Genomic DNA, 26542 nt, shown 5'->3' on the forward strand with positions numbered 1-26542 from the left:
GCTTTCCTCTTCAACGAGGACTTATTTTCCCTCTGCGCTTCTCTCTGCTCCTGTGTCGATGCCAACTCAAACTGCAACCCCCCACGCTCCTCGCGTTTCTACAAATGGCTCTGACGAAAGCTGGAGAGAGATGGAGCTTGACAGCTGAGGCTATTTTCAGCCCTACAGCTCAATGGGGTGGAGTGGCTGTAACGACAGTGACGTCCACTTGTTAAAATACAAGMGCTTGGGCCGGGGCCTTGCAGCTAATTGTCACAGGGGGAGTTGTTCATCCTTACGGGTGATCCTCCAACCTCCATCCGCCTCGCACRGACATCACAAGCGCTAAAACGCAGGGCAACGCTACTAGCTTAGGATAAGCAAGTTTGTTTTTCTGTTACTGCTGGTGCCAAAGGATTTAAGGGTTGGGAAGGACTTGGGATTACTTGGTTCAGTGCTGGTGAGAACCTRTCTTACTCATAGCAGCACACATTTGAGGGAGAGACCAGAGTGTGCRTGCAGAGAGGCAACATACGCATCAGTATAGCTGTGTTGTAGTATGGACAGCCTCAGATATGTAAAACTGTGATCTTCTAAACCATGATGCCACTAAAGTAAAATAAATCAGTGTAAATTCTTTAGTTCTTTTCTTTTTTCTTCTTCTGAATCTTTAAAGCTCACCTGACTCAAGCTATGAGTCTTTGTAATCTGAGCATGGGCACTAGGGTGTACCTAAAACTGGGGTTCTGCTGTAGCCACTCACCTCCAGCTGTGTTTGAAGCAAAATCCAATTTAAGTGAAATCTGTGATGAAACCTGCCAGAATTGACAATACTGGTARTAGTTCCTGCAGGCTCCTGCTCTGTCCCCAGGGTGGCCACCCCTGAATTCGTCTTCTCCCTCTGTTCATGGCTGGTCTGCTCATTCCCACAGACCAGGAACACATCGCTATATGCATGAGACCTTCCCTGAGATGGTGCCATTATCAACACACTACAAGAGCGGCCCTGGTAGCTTTAGCTTCAGAAAGGTGATAAAAGCTCTAGATCATTTATCATCAGAGGGACCTGAGCAATCTTAGTCCTTCGAAAGTTTCTGAGTTTGCTTTGYAGCTCTGTCATGGGGGAAATCCCAGGTGAAGCTTCTACCCTGGAGCAAAGCCCAGGTAAGAAGAAACCTGTTCCTTTGTGTAGAAATTCTTGAAAATACTGATGTGTTAGAGGGAAAGTGAATGCTGACCAGACGATTAGTAGAGGGATGAGCTTTAYGAGAAATAGCTCCATCTTTGCAGCAAGCAGGAGAGAGAAGTATATACTTTAACCATGTAAGTCATGAAATTGGTTTAGGTCTCCCATGTCTTTGTGCTAAGAATACGCTTGCTTACGTGACTGGAAGGGGATCTGAGTGCATTGCTCTATAGTGTGCACAAACCACATGAATGGCACTGCTGGTATTTTCTAACAATTTGTATGATCTTTTGTGTGTTATCGGTCACTGGAACTCCTCGGAGTATGGAGACAGATCCCCCAAACCACCCCAGAAAGCTCTTTCATGCGCCCATCAGATGACCTTTGAACATGCCAGAATCTCTCGTCCCTCACTGAAGTGGAATTTGGAGAAGCCCAAGCTAAGCTCTGAGTCTAGCTCTGCAGTGACAGATCCGTTTCTGCTCTGATGAAATGAGCATCAAATAAACTGCCATCTCGGATTAGTGCATCTGTGCAAATCTCTACTTATAGCTGATTTAGAGATGTTAACGGGCATATGGCACTGGATGTGCTGGTACGCTTTTCGCCCTTAAAGCGTTCTGTCTAGTGTACTGGTTTGTAGGCATCCAGTGCACGACTRAGTCATCAAGCTTGCAGCTGGCACAGAATACATGAGCTATTTGTTCTTAAAGTTAGCCCATTCCCTAGGAGACTGAGAAGCAGTAAGGTAGCTGAACTATTGCAGTTTGCTCTTAGCAGTGCTTCTGTGAACCTCAAAGGAAATCAGCCCTCCCATTTTAGGATCCATCAACTTCCTACCCACAGGTATTCCATGCAATTTCCTGGTGTTTTTAGATGGAGCAGTGCACGTAGTTATATCATGTAAACTTCAGTAATAACAGTGCTGTCTTGATGTTTATCTGAAGCTTTGTCTTAGCAGTTTTCTTTGCAAGGTGTAGGTCCTGGAGTCAGGAGGTTCCTGAGATTCTTACCTTTCATCTCAGGAGAGGGAGGAGTGCAAGTTTGTAGCAATTGTCACTGTCCAGAAAGTCCAGGAAACATGAACTCCAAAAGCGAGAAGAAGACCCCAAACCAACAGCTTGCTTACCTGGCRAAGAAGGAGTAAAAGCTGACTGCAAAAATAAGCCAACAGGCATATAACTGGTCTTGTACCTCTAGGTCGTGTCTGAGGGAACCTCATTTTTCCTGGTTTGTCTTTCATAGTCTTAGATTCAGGCATCTGTCCTCACRTGTGCTTTGTATCCTCAAAGTTTCTGATTACACAGGTGTGCTGTACAGGCTCACATTTGTCTTGGGAACATTTTATGAGGTGGATTGCCTAGTGTTTTTTTTGCCCTTTGCCCAAAGTCAAGGTAGGCAAGATTTCCATTCTAAGCATTGAATTGAAAGGCCTTGACCAGAGGATAACCTGCAACCTCTGTTGTGGTGGCATCATGGAATTACAAGGAGAAATAYGATACTGTTAAATGTCTGAGATTGATTGGAAAGGGTGCTTGCATCGACTGGGTTTATTCTTGTTGCTTTGTTGTGGCCAGTCTGACCACTTCTAAGACAACCGTTCCAGCACTTGCAGAGAATTACTGGGTTTTTTTGAAGTTTGCAAGTACGTGGAAAGAATCTGATGAGTTTATTTGTCTGCCAAATTGTTGCACTGTGGAATATTAAGTCTGTTCTTTTCAGCAGTATATTCACAAGCGGTTCTTCTCTCTCTGACTCCTAATCTGTCTATTTATYGCAGTCTCATTCAATATCATACATTTTATCCTGTCTAATCTATAAGATAGTTTGGACTAGATAAACTATACCTGAACTGTATGATCTGCCTCGCTGTTACACTTACTGTGATTTCATCCTTGCAGCATTAGGATTTCATGCCTGTTATTGGATTTCATGCTCTCAGCATCCCAGAAGGCAATGTTTTTACCCCCTTTTTCAGACAGGGACTGAAGATACAGGAGTTTAAGTGCCTTTTTCATGGTTACAAAAATAAGCAGAAGGAGGAATAAATCCCCTTTTGTTTTCCTAACATATTAGATATTCATATAAAATAATACAGATGAGCACGCTGTTTTCAGKAATTCCTCGATTTTTTCCTTTGATATCCTGACCTTTCATCCGTAAAAACAGTTGAGTGCAAAGATGCATGGCAAAGGCTGGTAGAGAGCAAGGTGCAGTGTAGGTTACAGCRTGAGGTCTTGACCTTGCACCAGCAGGTCTGTCTGCTGGGTACAACAGCTTGTTCCTCTTGCAGTGAGATGGAAACAGGGAATAAATGTTTGGGAGAAATGGGAAAGGGAGRCTGGAGCTTGAGTCTGTGGAAAGAATGGTCTCAGAGGGATATGCACAGTCAATCCAGTTGGGGTGAAAAGGCGATAGGCACCTGATGACGCCCTTCAGGATGCAGCAGCTTGCTTGTGTTTCAGCCATTCTTGACCATCAGAGATAACAACGAATGGCTGACGGCTGCTCTGGCGCTGTTTGGAGGAGGGACGTACCCAACCAAGTGGGCTGTGGGTGGAAGGGAAGTGCCATCGGGCAGGCGAAGCAGGTGCACGAGAGCTTTAGGAAGTGAGAAGCGTTCTTGTGCTCACGCCTCGTCTGAGACTGCCGCACACCCACAGAACGGAGCTCTTCCCTAGGCCTGCGTGTGTCTCCTCGTGCCTGGGAGAGGAAATCTGCGCTCAGGCACCCAGGTGGTTTGAGGGAAGTCACTGTTTGCTGAAAGGTCACTGCTGTGCAGTGTCGGGCGGCTCTCGTGTGTCCCTAGCCATCTGTGTGCTCGAGGCGCTTCTCCATGTTACACAGAGCTCAGTCTGAAGGAGAAGTGAAGCAGCTTTATTTATTCTTTTTTTTTTTTTTTTGCTCTTTTTGACACCATGGATTTGAAACTGGAAATGAGTTAGTGTGACACATCTATCAGAAACTACCAGGGATCTAGGAAGGATGAGACATGGCAGTGTTTTCTGAAGATGGATCCAAGTACTTCGCTGACATGATGCAGCTTGAAATTCAGGCTAATTAGGATGTGTGGTCAAGATTAGAATGTGAGTGATTGCTGTAGTGATTTGCTGCTGCTGGAACCAGAATCCCAGTAGCCCACACAGAATGTTAAAATGGTCTGGCCCAAATGAGCAGAAGACTCTAGTCTTCAATGGAAGACTTGAGTGGAAATTTCTACTGAGTCCAGAGTAATTTGATTCAAGCCYAAGGCCTGTATATGCATCTTCTAACCATCCCTGCAGCTTCTGTTCTTGCATTTTTGCAAGTGCTTGTGGAAAATAAAATGGAGACAGAGGCTGAACGTAGTAAGAGTTACTAGGAAATGCAAACTCTGTATTCAGGTTTATAGACTAGTTTGAGACCAAGAGAAAAATATTTATTTTTTAACTAGTAAAGCTTATGAATAGAATGTACTATATTTTTGCTTAGCTACTTTTAAGAGTTTCATATATTCTTTGAAGTGAGAAGGATAGGATAGTAAGTAGTGTGTATTTTTCTTGTAAATACAAAAAGACTGTACTTTTGGCTTTATATGTTATCTGTGGCCTACATGAACTTTGAAGCTTAGTTCAGTTATATCATCTTCAATGATGATAATGATTACAATAAATACCATGATGCATTTTTGTACCAACACTTTCCCAGTATTTAATTTTTAAAGTGACTTGTGTCTTTCAATCCCCAGGAGACTTAATTGCACAGAAAATTATCTTGTAATTTGCTTATTTTCACTTAAGGTTTATTTTAGGTTCCTGCAAATATGTTGTCATATAAACTGTGCTTATTATCTGAGAGACTGTCCGTGTCCTGATGTGAAGATGATGGGGAAGGAAGCCAAGGCACAGGGAAAATAGGCAGTTTCCCCAAGGTCATATAGCAGGTCAGTAGCAGAGTCATCTCCCACTCCCATGTGCCATCACTTGCACATTAATGTTAACACATTGCAACAGGAATTGTAGGAGAATGGTGGGGAAAAAAAAAGAAGAAACCACAGCCCAAACAGTGGATCAAGAAATGAAAGTGCAGGTTTTTTGGCCTTAGTAATTTCTACTGAAGGTGGAGGGAGATTGTGAGGGCATCTGTCATTGGGTGAGCGAGTGGGTGGATCTGCGGCCGGCAGGGAAGCCAAACTGCTGCAGGATTAAGAAGGATATTTCTGTCACAGTGACTGATTTTTATTTCCTTTCTGAGCTACTTACAACATGCAGTACCCTGGGCATTTTGCGTTGTGTGGCACTCAAGGTGAAAATGCACAGACATGGGAGCAGCATTGCAGATACCCTCAAGTAGAGATCTTCCATATAGATTAGGGGGTGCAACTTGCTGTCTGGCATTGTAGGGCCAGGGAGATACAGTAGCTTGGTAAGAGAAACTGCTCAAATCATCTGAATGAGACTTCCAGAGAGGCTTGGAGCTGTGAAGTTTGCTCTTACCAGGCCTAATCCTCCTCCCAAGGAGACTCAGCTGGTGCATTGTTACTGGTGTTAATGGGGTCAAGATGGGGCCTTATCAAGGTGAATACTAGCCAGCGTGCTAGGGCTTCTACTCTTGGAGGTTTAGAGGTAGAATCACCCCAAGASCAAGAGAAAGGACAAGCAGGAATCTGTGTCAGGAGTAGTGAAGCAACGTGAAGAGTTTTGTGTGCTGTGAATGCAGTCCTGCCTGCTGTATTGCTCCCCGGCTGCACGGGGACTGGGAGACTGTGCGTGTGAACGAACACTGCTGTGAAGGTTAGTGCTAGTCATCGCTTTTGACTTTCTCAGGACGTAAAACACAAGAATTGCTCTGAGCTTTAGTTTTGGACGCAGCTTAAGCCACATCCCCTTAGCTGAGCYGTGCCATCAAACAGCTGCAGGCTGCTGAACAGCAAGCTCAGAGAGCAGCTGAGAGCGAGCGGGTAATGAGAAAGCTTTCCTGTAAGCCCTGAGCCACGTGGTGCTTTTTTGGAGAAATCTGGCCCTGCTTGGATTGCAGTGTGCGTTCCCCCATCAGTTCCCTTGCRTTCCGTTGTGCTGCCATGGGCATGAGCAAAGGGGAGAAGGTGGGGATAGCRATTCAGCTTCATCCTGTGTGGTGTGCATGTTCCAAGCCATACATGTGCACAGACACCCGTTCCCACTGCAGCTGCATCTGGTCCAGACAAGGCTGCATGTAAGTGGTGGGTACTCATTGGCTGCCATTGAGGGAAAGCAGCTATAGTTAAATTTGTATTGAATAGAAATTAGAAATAAAGAGAAGTATCATCTGTAGTAAAGGACAGRCATATCTGCATGTCCCCCCAAAGACAGGTCCCTAGGGGAGAGGGGTTTACCACAACTTATTGTGAATGTGGTGGTCTCTGTCATGTGGTGCTTACAGAGACAAGGTCTAGGGATGGGTAACGACCAGACAGGAGGACAAGAGGAGAGAWGGAGGAAGGCATATAAGCAGAATTTAAAAAGCAAGGAAAAAAGAAAAATTGAAAAGAGTAAGGGAAATGAAGTAGAAAAAGAGAGAGAGAAGAGGAGATGAGTATAAAGGAGAAGGTGTCTTAATGGTAGACACATCTATCACAATGTAATGCCTGTCTGCTCCTCCATGRTTACAAAACTAGCCCATATGATATACAGCATTACTGCTGCTTATTTTGCTGGTACCAAGTCTTTAAGGCTGAAAGGGTCCATCACRTTACTTCCTTATGAACTCCCAAGAATTATATTTTACCCAATAATCCCTGTGGGGAAGYGAGCTACCTTCTTTTCTAGTAGATTCACATCATTGAGCTGAAATCTAAGAAATCTGTGAGCCCTRAAATGTTCCAAGACCTTTTCACCTATTGTGAGAGGGACAATGAAAATATCACCCAACTAGACCGTTCTAGATGACAAGCATCCTGATACCACAGAAGTGTAGCAATTCTTTGCTTCCACTATCTAATCTTTCTCTTGCTATTTTTCTTTCTCATTCTTTAGGAAACCAGGATGGATTACAGCTCGTTTAGTGGAGTCCCCCGGTTCTTGACCCGGCCGAAGGCCTTTATGGTGTCCGTGGGGAAGGATGCCACCTTGAGTTGCCAAATCATTGGGAACCCCATTCCAGTTGTGAGCTGGGAAAAGGATAAACTTCCAGTCCAGTCTGGAGGAAGGTTTAAAACCACAGAAGATGGGGATCTCTACAGGCTAACAATCTATGACCTGAGCCTAGAGGACAGCGGCCAATATATCTGCCGGGCCAAGAACACCATTGGGGAAGCTTTTGCAGCTGTCAGTATCAAAGTTGGAGAGGAGACCACAGTAACAGAGTCAGCCCCATACTTCATCCAGAAACCCACGTCCATCAAAGTAACTTTGGGAGAAGATGCCATGTTCAAATGCAAAGTTCAGGGCAGCCCGCCGCTCTCTGTGAACTGGGAAAAAGATGGGAGACACCTGCGGCACCGGGCTGATGCCAACCGCTTCCAGATCGAGTCTGCTGGGGAGTCGAATGCRCTCACCATCCAGTGCACACGGCTCGGGGACAGTGGCACGTACACATGCCGAGCAGAGAATCCTATCGGCTCTGCTAGCGCATCAGCTGCCCTGGTCGTGGAAAGGCAGGGCTCTCACAACCCGGGCAGCAGCAGCTATTTCGATACCAGCTGCGGCAAGACCGTTTCCCTGTTGTCTCACTTGCAAAAGAGGCGGGAGGAGATCAGGAAGACGGATATTTCCCACAGTGCTCTTGATTCCTTGTCCGCTCAGTCKTATTCCATGACAGAAGGGCTGTCCAGCTTTAGCTACGGCCTCTCCCGGGATTACGAGAGGGCCGCGGGCCTCACCGCCAAGGGGGCCCGCAATGCAATGTTTGGGACACTGACACGCACGTGCAGTGTGACAGAGGGGAAACACGCCAAGCTGAGCTGTTACGTGACAGGGGAGCCCAAGCCAGAGATCATATGGAAGAAGGACGACGAGATCATTTTGGAAGGGCGGCGGCACATCATCTATGAGGATGACCAGGAGAACTTTGTGCTGAAGATCCTCTATTGCAAGCAGGTGGATAATGGGCTGTACACCTGCACAGCCTCCAACTTGGCAGGCCAGACCTACAGCTCTGTGCTGGTCACTGTCAAAGGTGGGTTTGCAAACTGGGGTGGGTAGCCTTGCACAAAGACAAAGCCAGTGCGCTCCCAAATTGCTGTGGTAGTGTTGAAGTCCAGTACTCTCTGACCAGGTTCTTTTAGGTATCCTACACATGAAGGGTGTACTGTTTAATATCACATTTATGCATTTGAAGATTCTGATTTTTACTTCAGTTTTACTACCAATACTGATTAGAGATTTTGATTTAGTGGAGTGATACAGCAATATACTGAAATCACAATACRTGTGTAAGCTAGACTTAGCAGTAGATAGCAATTGCAGTATAGAGTTGAGTCACAACACAAATGTGGTTTTCATTACAGATTTCTATGATATGCTCACCATCATGACAGTGGGCATCACCAATCACTGGGAAGGAATACATGGGTTGAAACCTACTCAAGCCCATTGCTCTCCAAAATTCTTCTGTTAGTTGTTTTCTCTCTTTTACTCTCTGTCGGGCTTAGCCACATACATGCTCCCTCCATGCTGCTACAGCTAGCTAAGGGAGACATTCACAGTCTTTTGATTACACAACCCTTGGTCCACTGTGGTATAGTCAGTTGATCTCAACTGATACAGCTGTTTATCTAAAAGAAAGGGTATGCTCGAGTCTCCTTTGTCCTGACATAAATTCATCTTTCTTTGCAACAGCTGTGCTCAGTCACTCGCAGTTCTTCCCTGAGCTTCAAGGGCACATCATCTCTGCCCATCTCTTCTGAGCATTCTTCCTTTGCAGGAGTTTATTGATCAGTCACAGGGAATATGAGCAAAGTTTCTTTTACAAAGCTGCAGCAAGGGAGATTTGGATTAGATGTGAAGAAAAGCCCTGTATTTGTAAAGAGGGGTAACCATTCAAATAGATCACCTGGGGAGAGGGAGAGCGTTGTCATAAGGGATTTTATAAGAAGACCATAATCAAGCATCAATGAGGGTTGGATGATGTAGAACGAGGCTGTTGTGGGGCAGTTGGGATGGACTAGATCTTTAAAGCTCTCTTCCAGCCTGACCTTAGAGTAATCTAGGAAATCTGTTACCATCCTTTGGTTCAGTGACTGCAAAAACACCATCCTACCTTCCAGGGTTTAATCTAACCTCAGGTTTGCTGGTTTAGACAGCAGTAGAGGAAACTCCTTCCTGCAGGCTGTGTGTGTCAGGCTGCCTTAGATCTCTTGGGGACCTACCCTAACTCTAATCACAGCCCCCCTCAATTCTCCTCCCCACTAGCAGCCTTGCTTTCTGCAGGCCTCTTTGGTGTTCTCCTAACTTGTGCCAGTTCCATGGTGCCTCTGTCCATTGTGGTCAGTAATGATAAGGCAAATCTGAACTTACCTTCAGAGAGTCTCTCGACTCTGGCAGGAATCAGATCAAGTCCTTCAGGACTGCGGGGAAAAATGTCACRCAAATATTTTTACAAAGGAAATTCTGAATTTTCTGGCTGCTTTCCCATTTGGCATGATTTCAGGCAACACCTATAAATTAACTTTCAGATGTGAAAGCTTTACTTCTGTGACTTAGACTTTTATAGACTTAAATAGGCTTTTCTGACTGACAGCRAATTGTTTTAGAAATCCAAATGAGTAGGAAGGCTCTGTGTCTTGTGCCCATCTTCAAGAGTCTCAGCTTTTATTTGTTTTTCTGTTTCCCCTGTTCTGGACTTCCCCTTTTCACATTTGCTGTCTTTCCCATCAGCAACTCATTCCCTGCATCCATCAGAGACACCTGATCCAGGGACCTCTCTGGCAACAGTCCCACTCATYGCCATCCCTGGGACGTGCTGAGTGGTGTCAGGAAAGGCATTTGGCCTCTTCCATAAAGCTTTGACCACCTCTTGAGACAGGACTCAAAGGCAAAGACTGATCGTGGCCCTCGAGTGGGTGTTCAGTCTGAGGATGACTCGGGCGCTGATACTTGACCAGTGCCTGTCTTGCAAGGACAAGCGTCTCCCCAGGGCCCATGCTTATTTGGCTGTTTGCAGTAGGTGCAACCCATCCCAAAGGAGATGGGGAAAGCATGCAAAGCAGCAGGTCCGGGAGCAAGCCACACTGGAAAAGGTTATTTGTCAATGTCCGTTGTCAAGAGACATTTGTGAGTCAGAGGGATAAAGCAGAAATGTTTATGGTCTGTTTCTTTGTTACGCTGTAGCTGTGTTGGGTTTTCTGATCAGGCCAAGGCAGCCATGGAAAATCTGTGTTTGTTGGTTATAATTAGGCCCTGGATAATGACTCTCCTTTGTGCCACCAGAAGTCCTTCTCASCCCTTCAAAGACACAGCTCCGAATGATGTAGCCACGAAGGGAGCTTTTAATCTGCTATTTATGCTATTGGTGATGTGTTATTAGCTCATCTGCCACCGTGTTTTGGGGGATAGATCATCTTGCCAAACAGTCTCCTCTTTGCTCAGTAATGCAGAAGAGGCTAAATTCTCCAAGCAGCCACCTTCTGTCAGCATGATGCTGCTGCATTGGTCTTTATAAAGGTAACAGCGTATTTATAGAGCCTGTGGTACTGGATCCCCAGTATGCATCTATAGAYGCAGGTACCTGGGAAGACAAGCTTCATGGGTTTAATACTCTGTAGGATTATGATTCACGTACAACATGTAATTTAAACGGAAGAATCTGAGTGAGAGTATTTATGGGTGTGTTAAAGGTAAGAACATAGAAAAGGCCATGCAGCCCAGCATCCTGCCTCTAAGGTGGGTATTAGCAGACCTCTCAGTAGGGAATGGGACTGAGCAYGGGTCAGGCCTCTTCTAGCCTGTCCTCCAATACTCTGTCAATCTAGCTTCTAAGCCTAGGGACACCACCACATTTGTAAGYGCTTTGTTGAACCCAGGCCTTCAAGATCACTGAGTTAAAAAGAGACTTTTAAGCTGCTTCTAAATGAGATGTAGTGAATGAGATGTGAATCTCCAAGGAGAGGCTATAGGACAGGCTTGTCACTCACCCGATTAAAGAAAACCTAGAGTCAGTGACTTCAACTCAGAAATGTGCTGGATTCTAGTGTCTTCAGCAGAGATAAAAATCACAAGCCATATGCTGAAATTCAAGCTGCRGAAGAAGTTATGAAATGCTTCCAAGGAGTAAACCTCATCTGACGAGTCATTTCCAGAAGAACAGATAGGATAGCAGGAGCATGAATAAATCTCTTGAATTTCATGAAGGCTTTGTTGATGTCTCTAGGCTGTTTATAAAGTTAGCAAGAAGAGCATACAGGTCTCTRTCGTGGGGCCTGGGCCAAGGAACGTTCATCTGAGTAACGGAATTTGGGACGGAGTCCCTGGATTCAGAGGGACTAGTTCAGTAATTAGATACTGTATGTAAAGGTTAAAGGTTGCGAGTYAAGTAGGATAAAGAATGGAAAAACAGACTAGTACTGAGGCCAGTTCTTTCTTCTTCGGCTCTGAAGTGACTTTAGGTAACCACTAACTATCATGGCAGTGACATTTGAGATCTGAAAAAGAATTAAGATGTGAGAAATACAGAGGCACAGGGGAAAGCTGGAAACCACCGTAAATGGGAAGATGACCAAAGGTTGGAAGCTTGTCTGTACACCTTTAGATTGTCCCCTTTGAAAAGATTCTCCATATTCTCACTATTATTAGATCATTTTTATTTGACAGAGGGAAAATTTGACTCTAGAATAATAAATGATCAGCCTATGAGAAGACCGGGAGTAGACACAAGGAAAYGCAGGCGGGTGAGAGGACCAGATCAGAGACAAATGTGCCTTAATAAGGTTGAGGAGACTCYGKCTTTGCRGCYTGCATCTGTTTTTACAAAATATGTRCTAGCAGGACCTGCTTTTGAAAAATAACATCATCTCATTGCTAGTTTGGTTGCTATGGACCAAACAAAAGTATATGACTCTCTGGAGAAATATTTTCTCAAGACAAGCAGCCAAATTCATAGCTGGTCGAAGGTCTTGCAGCTTCCCACTAACTCCATGAGCTGCTCCTGCCTTTCGCTGGCTCTAGATTTTTGCTTTGCTGTTTCCATCTCACATTTTTCCCAATGGGCAGATTGTTGCAGATCTCGTAATTCCTGAAGAAGCACTTGCAAAATAAGTTACTGGCTTCATTATATGCCTTAATGCGCGTTTCTGCTTTGGCTAAAAACAGATCAATAGGAAAATGCATACAGTTAAATTGCAGAGAATTCATCATTTAACAACAACAACAAAAAAAAGATATTGATATTAGAGATGAATTTAAATAACCTATCATGAGGAGTTATTGAAAATCAGTCATGTACTGAAGTCCAGCTGTTAGAAAACGAGGCAGAATTGCCACCCAAACTGAAACCTCTGGGCTTTCATGGAGGTAATTGTTTCTACAAATAATTAATGTGGAGTGATCAAGGAAATATAGTTTCACACTTTTGATCTGATTTTTGTATTAAACTGCATTCACCTGAACTACTGTCAGCTATGTCTAAATTGTCATCCATGCTTCGTAACACTTTTTCTGCTGTTGTGAGCTGTTGTGACTCAAGCAGAGATGAAAGTGCTTTTGTATTGTGGGAGATGCAGCTCGCCTGGCTGGGAGTGTGTCCCTTAGGAAAGGATATAGTCAGGAAACAGTGAAACCATTGCTTCCAGAAAGTCAAAATGAACTGAAGAAAAGAGATTTTTCTTTAACACTCCTGAACATTTCAACTCTTGTCATTGTGAAACGAATCACTTATATTTTGTCAATGAAAAATTAGAATAGTTGAATTTTGAGCACAATCAGCATTTGGTATGAATAGAGACATATCAGAAATCACCTTTCTCATTGAATATTAAATAACTTCCACCTAGCTCTGATATTTAGAAGAACTACCTATGGGAATTGGTGGCACTTCTGATCTGAAACAGAGAATCCTGGTGACAATTATGTGACATTTAACCTCAGCTGAGTGCACTTTTTGCTTATCTTCCAAGGACGTTTTCAGATGTTATGACAAGTTTGAACRATCAGGAAGATGATAGATAGCCAAATGGTTTTATCTTCTGTAGTACGTACTTAACATGAGCTCCTACTTAAAATTGCCTTACAAAAGGGTAACATTTGGTTAATAGGCATTTAGAAATGAGCAATCAATAGTTACGATATTTGATGTGATAGATCAAATATAGTTATCTGCAGGAACTCTTCCTGATGTACCTACAGTAGTCATAGCATAGAATATTTCCTATGCCTGTATGAATGGGAACTTTGAAATATATTAATTCCAGCCAAGGAATGTTCGTACAGCACCTACTGTGCTGGGTGCTGTACGAGTAGGGTGACGGAGTATACCTACGTTGGGGAATTTGCAGTGTAGTTTATCCAGGTAGGACAGGCTATAGACCAAGATGGAGTGAAAGAGTAATAGAGAGATCTCTGTTCAACTTGTCATTCAGGCCAATGGGAGAATAAGCATATTTGTTTGTTTTCCTGTGTAGCTAGTAATGTTAATCCTCTTCAAGTTGAAAAACCAATGTGAAGTCTTACGCTTCCTTTCTCTGAACACAGCTTCCTCATATAAATATTGTATGGTTATATAGTCAGACTATGTTTATTAGTCTACTAAGGAGGAAGATCAACCAGCTATCTTTTCTTGAGATCTTTCCTTTATTATTCTGTGTTTGTACACTTAATAGCTTTTTCCTATAGAAGTGAAGGGGTTTTTTTGTTTTGTTTTTTGTTTTGTTTTGTTTTGCTTTAGATACTGTTTGGTGACTACAAAGGGGCAGGGATTAATGATATGACTTACTGCTCCAAATACWGAAATATGCTTGTGTGCTTCTCCTGTGCATCTCATTTTCTTCTGGAACTTTGGCATGTCAGGACRTTCTCATGGTCCATTTCAAATTCCCTTTTATCTCACACATCAGCATTGTATCCAGTTCCCTGAGGCTGACAAATGCTTTCTTGGTCTCATCCTCTTTCTTGATCCTGTGGCATGAGAGTTGCATCCACTTCATTGCCCCTGACAGCATGSGGTGTTTCCAGAGATGATAGACAGGATTGCAGGGTAGGAGTCTGAGCTGCATCTTGGTTAGCGAGAAGAAAGTTAACGTGCCAAGGTAGGTCGGAGCTTTTAGGTAAGGCTTTAAGTTGCCTTGAGGCACGTTAGGGCATGACCTGTTCAAGAACACAACCAAATTAACAAGATAGTGGCGGGCACTCATTTGGAGCCCTACGCCTGCCCCTAAGGTGTTTTACAGATTCCCAATCAGATTTCAGTCTCCAGATACCAACTGAGATGGCAGATAGCATTGCTCCSTGCTGGTGCCTGTCAGCCCCTGGGTGCCTGACAGGACAGTCCAGGCTGTGCTTAGCTAGAAATGATGGGAGTTTTTTGGGTGACAGCTGCAATCTTGGCTGTGGGATGAGGGACCTGCAAAACTGAATGTATGACTTTCCAGGGCTTGAGTTCAAAAGGGAACTGAACAGACCAAAGACAGACATGCTCCTGTAACAGGCTCCTGCTTCCTAAGCGTTGGCACAGGAGAGGACAGATATCAGCCTCACTTTTACACTGAGCTAGCAAAAGCAGGAGAAGCCTCTTTTGAACCATGCTTCATCCARCTGGAAATGTTGCAGGCTGGGAAATAGGTTTTTATCCTGTGCACATGTGCACACATGCATTTGTGCCCATCGACCCTCCTTTCTTAGGAGTAAGGGCAGTTTTGGGCCACCTCCGCTTTTCTCTGCAGCAGTGTACCCACCACACAGCTCTGCATTTTATTAAATGGAGGCTCCTGATTGCCAAAGCTTAGAGCTGGGATTTTTGAGAGCCTTGATTTGTGTTTCTCCAGACTCCGGAGAAGGGTGACTGAGTGGGATGTGCCACTGCAAGCTAATACCTTACTGGTGAGCATGTGAAATTACCTGCTAGGGAGTGAAAGGGAGAGGGAGAAGAGAGTCATAAGAAAAAAAAATGGAAATTGGTGCAGTAATAACCAGAAGATGAAGGACACATGTTGGGATGTGATTTCTCACCAAGCGTGAGCGACGATGCATTAGCACTGGCTGATCCAGGTTTGTTGCATGACTGTGTCCCGTGGCTGTGACCAGACGCTCTCCAGTTCATTTCTTCCTTCTCTGTGTCAGTGCTCGGGTATCGAGATGATTTCACAGCTCAGCTGTAACTGGATTTAAATGATATCTATATTGTTCTGTTCATAAAATGCCATCCATCACTGCCATGCAGCTGTTCTGCATGTTTGATCTATGCTCTGGTTTCTCCCTAAGCTGGAGCAGTGCAGCCCAATTGCTGAAAGAAAGAAGTGGCAGGTGGGAGATGCAAACTTTTGCTCTAGTTATTGTTGTTGTCATTGATAAATCTGACCCAGGGACTTTGGTGCCTTTGGGGAGAACAAAAAATTCCTCATTAGTTGCTTCTGTGTTTTCTCTCGTGTCTTTCCTGTGTACGCAGCTGTCTCTTGTCTTTTTGTGCCCTTTCAGGTCCCTCCACTAAGTTCATTTCTGCTCCAAGACCAGTAAAACGTTGGTTCTTGTAACAGCTGACTACCTCGACTGTTCACACTCCCCCAGAACGGCTTCCCTCTTTCCTCTCCCTAAATCTAGGTTGTTTGGGTTGTTTGTTATTTACTCACCCACGAAGCCTAGTTTTAATGAAGGCTTTTATACTGAAGTGAGGTGGCTTGTGCTGTGTAGAGGATCAAGTTGGATGGTTTCTACCCTCCATCTCATTGGCCTGTGGGACAGAGTACAAAGCAGAGAAGTTCACTAGAGGACAARCAGGCCAGGAGAGCAGAGTTTGATAACCTCATACTGCACCAACACATTCATATTTGAATTAGAGCTGACACCTCTGTGTGGTGCTGTGCAGCAAGTACCACAGCTCATATTGACACTTGTTCACTCACAGACAAGTCCTGTAAAATAATTCTGCTGGGTTGTAAGAGTTTATGGGCTAGAATGACTCCTCTCTTATGTGAGAGCAGAAAACTCCTACAGTAGGACTTGATTCTGGTCTTGGATGGTAGCTCAATGCAAAACATCATCATTAGTAAGGAGAGTTAGGTTTTTCTACAGAGTTATTTATTTGCACACATTTTACCCCAGACTATCACAGATTCTTATTTCTCCCTTTTTTTGTATTCCTTTAAGAACCCTCAATACCCTTCAAGGAAAAACTGAAGGACCTTGAAGTTCGGGAGAAGGAATCTGCCACCTTCCAATGTGAGGTGCCTGTTCCTAGTACAGAGACAGCTTGGTTCAAGGAGGAAACCAAGCTCCAGCAGAGTAAGAAATACAACATCGAAGAAGAGGGCACATATCGCCGGCTCACTGTCCAAGATGTCACCACAGATGATGATGCTGTCTATATCTGTGAGATGAAAGAAGGGAGCAGGACAATAGCAGAGTTGTCTGTCCAAGGTAAGAAAGGGTCTTGCTACTGCAGGTGGGCCAGGTCTCACCCTGAGATTCACACATGGGGCTCCAGACTGGAGCTTATGATCAGTGTTTATTCCATGAGTGCAGACAGTGCAGCACAGTAGACTTCCTTGCGGTGTGCATGGATGAACCGCCTGTGGCTGGTCAGTGGGTCCCTGAGATCCTCTGGCAGGATATATCTGGGATACAGGATCACAGAGCTGGAAGAGATTGTGTTGCTGCACGATGGCTGCAAATACATAACGCGGGGGGCCCTGTGCTTGGGGGGGGGGCTTCCTGGAAGGCAAAATCCTTGAGCTGTAACCTGGCATTGTAGCTTTTCCATAACATGATCTCAAGTACCGAACATATCCTCTGGCGCGCTCTCATGCAGATCTTGTCAGATGTCTTGGAAACACAGCAGTAAATCTTGTCTGGCAATGGTGCTGAGTACACTGGGAAGTTGGCTTAGCAGCAGCATTTTATGGTTTGATGCATGGTACAAACTGTAGTCAGCACCAATGTGATTTTGTCAGAAACAAGATCCATGTTCCCYGACATACAGAGCTGTGCTCTGGAGTCCGGAAAGATGAGGAGTTGAGGCAAAATGTGGATGTAGCTCCGCATCTAAGTCCAAGTTTCCCCAGAGTTTGACGATTTAGGATCGGAATGAATCCAGGTGTAAGTTATGGAATATTATAGGTGTTTCACAGACACACAGCCATGTCTGAAGGAGGGGCCATCACTTTCAAACTTGCTGATTTTCTTTATGAACAAGTACTTACTAGTGCAAATCCAGGACTTTCAGGTTTGATTTTGGTGTTGCTTATGCTGGTGTTACTGACACATCTCCAGTAACAGGAGTTGAAGTCTTGTTTCAACATCTCAGGATTGCACTTAGTCTCATTTAAAGCCTCTCTTTACTGCCACTGAAACCAGAAGTTCTCCACTACATCAGTTGGTGTAAGATAACTAGGAGCTGTGCATCCTTGATATGTGCTTGTGCACATTTCTTTTGTACCATTAGCAAGTAGACAGGAGCATATTTGGGAGAAGGCATGAAGGGAAATGTAGCCTAAAGACAYGAGAGTTCAGACAGACATCCTTTTGTTACAGCTCTGCCGCCACTGAGCCAGCCAAATACCGTAAGCCTTTTGGCCCCAGTAGGGCAGATGGTATTTGTTTTACTTGTTTGTGTTACGATACTRCAACATGTTCCTTTAAAAAGAGAGTGATTGAGTCAGGTGGAGCCCTCAGGAGGGAAAGGAGGCAGACCCTTCTTGTGRGAACCCTATGCCTGCCTGGGGGAGAAGATTCGAGAGAGCAGGGTGGGGTAGGGTTAATGTGAGAGCTTGGCAGGATGCACAGCTCTGTGGCACTGCAGAGGCCGGGACACCRTGGAGGGCAGCAAGGAGCAGACACAAAGCTGGGCCTAAGAAAGAATGAGCAGACTTTCTAGGGTCTTGGAGGGCACTATGTAGAGTCTGCTGTGACCTACGAAGTTGCTGAGTTATGACYTAAAACCAAGCTTGAATGAAAGGCCCTATCTGTGAAGGCAGATTTCCTTAGAAAATTTTATTTCTGTGAATTTAATAATTCCCAGCTTGCCTGCTCTGATTTTTGATTGAATAAGACCTGGCTGTGAAATTTCAAGTTTCAGGAGGAGCTCATATCAGAGACAAAGGCAACACAAGTCATGCTCTAAAGTTCTAGTCAACACTGGTCCACTAATGCTTTTTAGAGAGACCCACCTGTGGCTAAAATAATGACACAAACACTTGAAACACCTGCAGCCATATAATAATAGTCCTTTACATGTGTAACACAGCTTCGTATTGTAAGATAAACAGATCTCGTGCAGGTATCAGAAGGAGCATTTTCCTTCCGAGGTCATAGCATTACTTTGTTATTTGAGAGCATTGAAGTTGGGGTACTGAATCCTAGTGCTGAAACAGCATGATCTGTTGTTCCACGAAACAGTTCAGCATTGCTTCTCATGAAATAACTTCAGGTGCTTTGTCTTGGTGAGGGCAATTTTGCTTTGCAAGGACTGTTCCCAGGGCTGAAACGAGTCTCTGTCTGTTGTTCGGGATGGTCTCCTGATACTCTGTCCAAACTTACCTGGGTATRGTCACATCTTGTAACTTTGAGGCTATTCTCGTAAGTCATAATCACTCGAATATCTTGGAAAAGCCGACAGTAAGTGAAATTCATTCCATGCAAATTTCTGGGTTTGCTCTAAAAAGAAATCTCTGGGGTTCTCTATGTATTTTCTGTTATGTCAGGAGACCAGTATGTTTGGACCTTTGGTTATGTAACATACTGGTCATTTGATGAGGCAAAATCCTGAAGACAGCAGAGGGTCCTGTCTGGTTAAAAGAGTGACCTACTTTAGTGACATTTTCATGTGAAAATATACCCAATATACACAGTGAGTAAAATCCACATAACTGTCAAATCTGTTCTTGCCAAGGCCACATACCTTGTATTTATTTAACACAAGATACCGCATGTTAGACTAGAAACATGAGTGGCTATAGTCAAATAAAAGATTGTTTTTCTCTCTCTGAAGACCAAATCGGACCATTGGTGTTACCTGACTTGTTATATATCACAAGGCCAAGAATTTCATTTAGGGATGTCTGCATAGTGTCTATAGTGTTTTGATTAGGTGAGAACAGTTGGCTAGTTCTGGTATTGGGGTGGTCCAGTGTTATTAATCTTCTATATCTGCTATTTGCTGATCATAATTGTCTCCTTATTTAAAGGGAACATCATTAAAAAACTTCCACGGAAGACTGCAGTCCACGTAAACGATACAGCCGTCTTCTGTGTGGAGCTGGACAATGAATGCGAGAAAATCCGCTGGCTGAAGAATAAAGAAGAAGTGAAACCCAGCGATCGAATCACCATCACACGCTCCGGCAAACAACACACCATGATCATCCGAGAGTGTAAGATGGAAGATGCTGGTGAAATTGCCTTCCTAGCTGATGAAAGCAGGACTTCTACCCAGTTCACTGTGACTAGTAAGCTTCATTTTTATTCAACCTTACTGTTGTATCTTCCCCAGCAAGCAGGTGCTCCCGTGTTGGTAGCGTTCTCTCCAAATACTGCCATGGTAAATTATGCATTGGCCAAAGATAGTGGAAAGTTCTGTGTCTGCCACAAAAGGCTCACTGCCTGAATGGGAGCTTAAAAAGGTTTTAGGGAGAGATCAAAGCAAAGAGAGAAGACATGTCCTGGGAAAGAGCGTAGCCCATATGTGTGTTTTCTCTGTACTATCTGAAATGAACATAAAATGATAACCGAGTGTGGTGCAGAGTAGGGACTGTGGACTTCTCCCCACTGGTAGGTGCCTAGAAAACAGTTTGTGGGTTACGTGCATTGCGGTTGTCCTTCCTCGTGGCATACAGTGCACTGTGAATGTCCTATATGCCTACATCACTGTATGTTTTCCAAAATGCCTTTTCCAGAAAACAGGGGCTTCTCCCTCTCTTCTCTCCACTGAGGATTTGGAAGTGAGATTTGGCTACCATTCAGTTTCTTCCCTAGGTTCTGAGTCTCCAGAAACGTGAGGGTCTCTGATGGGTATATTGGTTCTTACTGGGAAGTACAGAAGGGCTCAGAGTATTCTGTGGGGAATGTGAAGTTTATTTGTATTCCAGCAAGTAAAAAAAAAGTCTGTGTAAGAACGTCTACACAGGTGCACACTGCACATCTCAGGTGTGATTAAATGTTTAACAAACTTGAAACATCTTGCTTTGATTTTAGCTTTTTAAGCTGCTTGCTTGACAATAAAATAAAAGCCCTGCAAGGAAAAGGGAAGATTCATCCTCCTAAAAAGTAACTTCCTCCTTGTCACTGAGACCAGCAAAGCTGTGTCATTTATTTTCCCCTCTTTGATATGATGCTGGCAGATGCCCATTGATGTAGCTATTCTGAAGAAAAGAGACCTTTGGCTTGTTTAGCTTCACTTGGGAATGCTGATGTAATAGGTAGGCTGGATAATTCCTTCAACTGGCAAATCTGACCTGAGCAAGCGTGTCAGCTGTAGCAGCAGATGCGGTGTGGTTGAGACAGGACCTGAAATGAAATTTTAGTGAAATTGCCATAATTTTATGAAGTTTTTCTTATTGTGATGGCACTGCATTTCCCAGGCAAAAGCTGCTTCATCTGAGAGAGGGTGGTTTCTAGAATCATAGAATCATAGAACCGGTAAGGTTGGAAGGGACCTCTGGAGATCATCTAGTCCAACCTCCCTGCTCAGCAGGGTCACCTAGAGCACGTTAGACAGGGTTGCATCCTTCTAGCTCTGCTGCAGTTCCTATTTGCCTATTGGAAGAGTCACCAGCTGTAGTGTTTTTGTCACCATTTTGTCCCGCCACCACCTCTGAACTGTAATTACTCAGTGGTGATAATAAATAAATAAAGGTTTATACTTGCTATGTGACCCTAGCTTGGTTGGGGCATTCTGATGCTATCAAGCCACAAGTATTAACAAGAAAAGAAGATAAGGCTTGTACTTAGCATTGTGACAGTCTCTAAGGGATTTGAAAAATTGTCACATCCAAGCACCCTGTGATGGGGATAACAAAGTCTCAGGCAGACTTCTGACTCTGCTCTTCGAGTTATGAAGCAGGAGCTGATTCATGTAACAAAATGTTAAGAAGCTCCCTTCCCATATGCAGGTATTTCTGAACAAAATATTACATTACATTTGCTGATGCTAAGGTCAGGAGATGAGATTCCAGCGTCTAGTATTCAGCTTATTGCTACACTAGCGGGACCTTTGGCATCTAGCTCTGACCAGCAGTAACTGACAGGGCGGTAACTATGCACCCCAAAACATTTAGATTCCTGCTTATGCAATGAAGGAAAAGTGTATCATGTTGAGAGTTCCTATTTTTACACTTTATGCATGCCCGATTAGCTCCTTGAAGAATCCCATGTACTGTGTTCGCATCTTTTTTGATTAGCTGGTGTTGGCAGATCTAACAGCATTTAGGAAGCAAGGAGTATTAATGTTCTGTTTGCTCTATATCTAGTGTTGTGTCTGTGCTCATTCTACAGATRGGCAAACTGAGGCAGAGAGCAGATCAGTTGTCTTGGGGCTTGGCTTTTACTCTAGGCTCATTGCACAGATCCCTTTAAAGTCAATGAATTTCTGAGCTTCTGCAGTGTGCAGTTCATTTTGCAGTTCATTTCACCTGTCTCTCCTACCTCCTTTAAGCCAGGATGAATTTCACCTGAGTGTGCTTTTCTTCACAAATTATAAGGGATTTCTGGGTAACTGACTTAAACCAGACACCTAATTTTCAGATAGCCAAAATTAAATGCAATGAATCCTTTATTGTCAGTTAATCTGTAGCTGGAACATATTAGATAATCCGTAGCCTCTTGCCCTTATCAGCGGCAGCACATAGTGAATAACTTCCCTTGAGTTCTAGCCTTCGCTGAGGAGTTTAGTTATGCAAATACCGTCAGAAATACTTGTGTTGTATGTGACCTCAGATACCGTAAAAGAAGGCAGGTGGATTTCCTTGACTATGGGGGAGCTGGCTTTTCATAAATTACTAAAAGATGCACCTTTTAGGGAGTGGGTTTATATTGCTGCACAGAAGCCATATCAATGTAACACATTGCAAAGTATCGTGACTCCTTGACATGAAGATGCATGTGCCACAGATTGGCTCTTACAGGCACATTTATGTTCTTGACTGCAGGGACTTGTAGAAATTACAGGCAGAAGATTAATACCAGGAGACTTGCAGTATTAGTGCAGATCTGTTCTTTGCAGCTGTCCCTGTGCAATGATGTCTAGTAAGCAGGTGGATGAAGGAYGGTCTTGCCAAAGTAAGCCCACTGATGACTCTTGTTTTAGCCAAGATTCACACTGGGGAACTGGAGCAGCAATTTGGTGCATAGAATTTTGAACAGCCTCTGATGGTGGTTTTATCTGTTGTCTGAATGTATCAAAATGAATGTTAATCTGGGCCTGTATTTAGCACTGAAAAAGTAAGCCTGTGAGTTGTTCACAGTAAACTCTTTGTCTCTGCAGACAATCAGTAATGTTGTATAGGAATCGCATATATTAGCTATTAAGAATATTGTACRTTTTTGTGTAAGGGGTATAGTGCCATCTGGAAGCATCTCTTATCGATTTCTGTGCTTTTCTTTCTCACATCAAGGTTTTCCTGAGGTTTATTAACCCCAAATGTTCTTTAGACCTGTGCAAACTCAGATTTTTTTTTCCTGTGAGATACAGTGGATTTTCAACTCTGACACAAATTTCTTGTCCTGTTTTTATTCCTGTGCAGCTCCCAAAAAACCTCCCACGCAACCCCCAGTCGACCCTGTGGTGAAAAATAAAACAGAAACCTCAGTGACGCTAGCATGGTCCCCTCCAAAGATAGACCGCCCCCTTCCAATTGATGGCTACGTAGTGGAACGCAAGAAGCTAACTGGCTTTACCTGGGTAAGGTGTCACGAGTCTCCTGTGCCTGTCTCAGAGTTCACGGTGAGCAACCTGTCAGAAGAGGATGACTATCAGTTCCGAGTATCTGCAGTCAACACGTATGGACAGAGCCCGTATCTGGAATTCCCAGGRAGCATCCACCTCGGTGAGCACAACACCCCCTAAAAATGGACGAGTCGATGCTGATCTACCATCCTAGCTCTTTAAAGATATAACCATGACCATGGGGAGGATAGAGCGATAACATGCRAAAACCTCTTTGTCTTTCCTGGTAGTTCTCCTGTTTCATTTCAACCACTGACCATGCATAACAACAGGGATGCAGGGTGGGTTTACGTGCTACAGCCATGAGGATGCTTATATTCCAGTCTCCCACATCAGACTGTGTGAAAGGCAGAGTACTTTGCAATGAATCTTAAGCTTGTAGGTGCTTCTTTCAAAGCTAGTGTGAAAGGAGAAAAATAGACAAACTTAATGATAAAAACTTCAGTATATAAATGACATGCTGAATGTGCAGCTAGAGAATATTCATACGATGATAATGGTGTCAGGAGAAACAAGTTCCAAGCTCTTTAATYGCAAAGTTCCTAGGAGCAATACTGGGATTTTGCTTTGTCTCAAGGGTGCCAGTGTGCAGATAAAATCACTATGTGCATTAGGATTGTCTCTTCCTTTAATTCACTGCACAGAGCAATATTTGCTCGGGCTTGATTGTGCTGTGTCTTGATATTGTGCAGTTCTTCCCAGCAATCAGAACACGATCGTGTTTTCACAAGATGTCTAGGAGTGACTAGTGAGCTTGGTGACCTCTTGAGGACCCTCCCGAAATGTGAGAATAATACTGCTTAATAAAAAAAATAGCGCACTTGCTATGGATCCAGATTACTATGCCCTTAATAATCTAAGGAAAAAATAAGTAAAATATACCCATTGTTCTGACCGTGTAGRAACAAGACTTAGACTGATGTCACAGATCAGTTATTTGCAACTGTAGAGATCAAATCCTGTAGAGTGTGCATTGTCTTCAGTCCATACAAATTGTGTAAGGGCTGAAAGATTCTTTTTCCATGTCTTAATTCTCCATTTACCCCTCGAGAACTTTGTTCCTAGGAAGGACACCTCTTCAGCATGGCAACTTCGTGTCCTTTCATCTCAGACGTGTTGTTGTTGTTCTTCCCCAGCACCAGTCCTGGCTGTGAAAACCCCACTGACAACGGTTGAAGCTGTAGCTGGAGGGGATGCCACGTTTACTGTTGACCTTACAACGACATGTTCTGGCACTTGGTATCTTAATGGTAAAGTCTTACAGGAAAGTGAGACCTGTAGCATTAAAAGAACCCAAACTACTCACACCCTGATCATAAAGAATGTCACCAAGAACGATGATGGAGCAGAAGTGAAATTTGTCGCCGGTAACGTTGATACCAGCACGAACATGAAAGTGAGAGGTATTTACTTTGATCTCTGACCTACCTCCAGTAAAGGGACAGTTGCTGTGACATGAGGATTAAAGTAAGGGCTGGATGCCCTCATTGGGTGGGGCCTGCACTGTGGGAAGTACCCAAAATCATATCCTGTGAACTAGCATGCGTCCTGGTAATACCTTGGCCATGGCAGGGTGAAATTCAGRGAGAGTTTCTTAGCCAGCTGTTTAGTATCTGGACTGCTTAACATCAGCTCAAGAATTTCTGTAGTATGGGGCCATCAGTCAGTGAATTCTGTGACCGGATCTACCACTGACTCAGTGTGTGACCTTGGATTGGTGACTTCAGCTCCAGGTTTGGCTGGCCTTTCTGACTGAAGTGGAATCGTTCAAAATTAAAGGATCATTAATTACTAATGAAGGTTTTCCTTGGAGATTTTTGAATATGCCACAGACAAGTGTGATAAGCAAGTTAGTACTGTAAAACTTGATGCAGCATTGAGACTTAGGTGCTTTGGCTGTCCTCTAAGAAATGACATGATATCTATGTTTACCTGTTTTGCAAGGCAAAAAGTAATAAATAGTCGTTCATTCTGGAACAATATATTTGTCTCTTGGTGAAAATCTCTGCAAAAGCAGAGTATTATTAATCRGTAAATGGATGTCCACATTTTTGTCTCAACGACATTGGCAATAAAACCAGATTGAGTCTCTTGAACTGGAAAAGGTTGCTTTATATTAACATGATTATGAGAGCAAGAACTAATGCTTTTTCAAAGATCCTGCAGTCTACAGCAGACATATTGGGGAGACATTAGTCTGATATAACTTGAATTAACAAGAGCTTTGCTCCTGACAGGTGCTCCAGTCAGATTTACCAACAAGAGCAGAGATATGGAAAAGGTCTCTGCTCGACTGCGTGAGGAAGCCAAGCTTCAGGCTGACCTTTCCGATGCAAATGCTACTGTGAAATGGATGAAGGATGGGAAGGAGCTCAAGACCAGTGAAAAATATGAACATCAAACTGTGGGGAAGCAGCGCATCCTGAAAATTCACGACATCGCAACAGAGGATGCTGGAGTTTATGAGTGCATCTGTGAAGGGGATAAAATGGTCTATAAGCTTTCAGTGAAAGGTATGGCCTGTTCCTGTCCTTAGCAAGCAGAGCAGGACAGAAGGGGAGTACCCCAGAGGCAAGGGCAGGAGCCTCTGTAGCAAAGAGTGGTTATTGCAATCAAGACCCAGCATACTGATCTCAGAGATCAGAAAGAAACTTCTACAGTTTAAAGAAAATAGGTAGCTGGAGGGAAAATTTAACCCTTGGTCTACATCTGTTTAAGGAAAAATAAAGGCCATTATAAAATGATAGCTGGGTAAACCCAGTGTTTATGTATGGTCATAGAGATGGAGAGCTTGGGAGTGAATACAAGCCCTTGCATCCTGAGTGATACACAGCTGTATTTTCAATCAGATTGAAGTCTGGAATATCCCCAAGAACTTGGTGTTACTTCATGTGCTTGAATTGTGGGTAGAGAAAAGATGCTCTTGTGTGATGAGGAAATTCGGCCTTGGAGCCAGGACATGACACACATGATCCCATGTCTGCCCTGTACTTGCTGTGTGATACTGGACACATCATTTACAAGCTAGTTCAGCTCTGGTTAAAACTGACGGACCAAGGTCATCTTCGACTTGGGGTTTTCTGTGTGTGTATGTGTGTTTTCTTCTATCAGTACTCTAGGGATTAAGAACAGACTTTTCCAGAGGACGTTGAATAGCTTTTCTCATTTCTTTTTGCAGGGTATTCAGATGGAAGGCTGTATAAAACAGCAAAATGTCATTTCTTTTAATGCTTCCTGTCCAGTTTTACAGCTGCTCCATTGTACAGCTGTTCTCTCTGTCACGGCAGTCCCTTCCTTCATGATTGCTTCATGTCTGGTTAGCAGGCACTTTGACCACAC

At 43.8% G+C, this 26542-nt stretch overlaps 1 protein-coding gene across 1 annotated transcript in view; it reads left to right on the forward strand.

Moving 5' to 3' along the window:
- LOC146588326 (obscurin-like) overlaps positions 1-26542 on the forward strand; it is a gene marked incomplete at its 3' end in the record, with an annotated part of 29863 nt that overhangs the window by 661 nt on the left and 2660 nt on the right. Inside the window, exons 2-7 of the mRNA XM_085318185.1 lie at positions 7159-8299; positions 16414-16683; positions 19449-19709; positions 23001-23303; positions 24340-24606; positions 25441-25716. Of these exons, the coding sequence (XP_085174311.1) occupies positions 7168-8299; positions 16414-16683; positions 19449-19709; positions 23001-23303; positions 24340-24606; positions 25441-25716 (2509 nt within the window). The remainder of the gene's footprint in view (positions 1-7158; positions 8300-16413; positions 16684-19448; positions 19710-23000; positions 23304-24339; positions 24607-25440; positions 25717-26542) is intronic.

This window comes from Rhea americana, unplaced genomic scaffold (assembly GCF_003343005.1).
Source record: "Rhea americana isolate MKP2758 unplaced genomic scaffold, rheAme1 scaffold_524, whole genome shotgun sequence".
NCBI lineage: Eukaryota > Metazoa > Chordata > Aves > Rheiformes > Rheidae > Rhea > Rhea americana.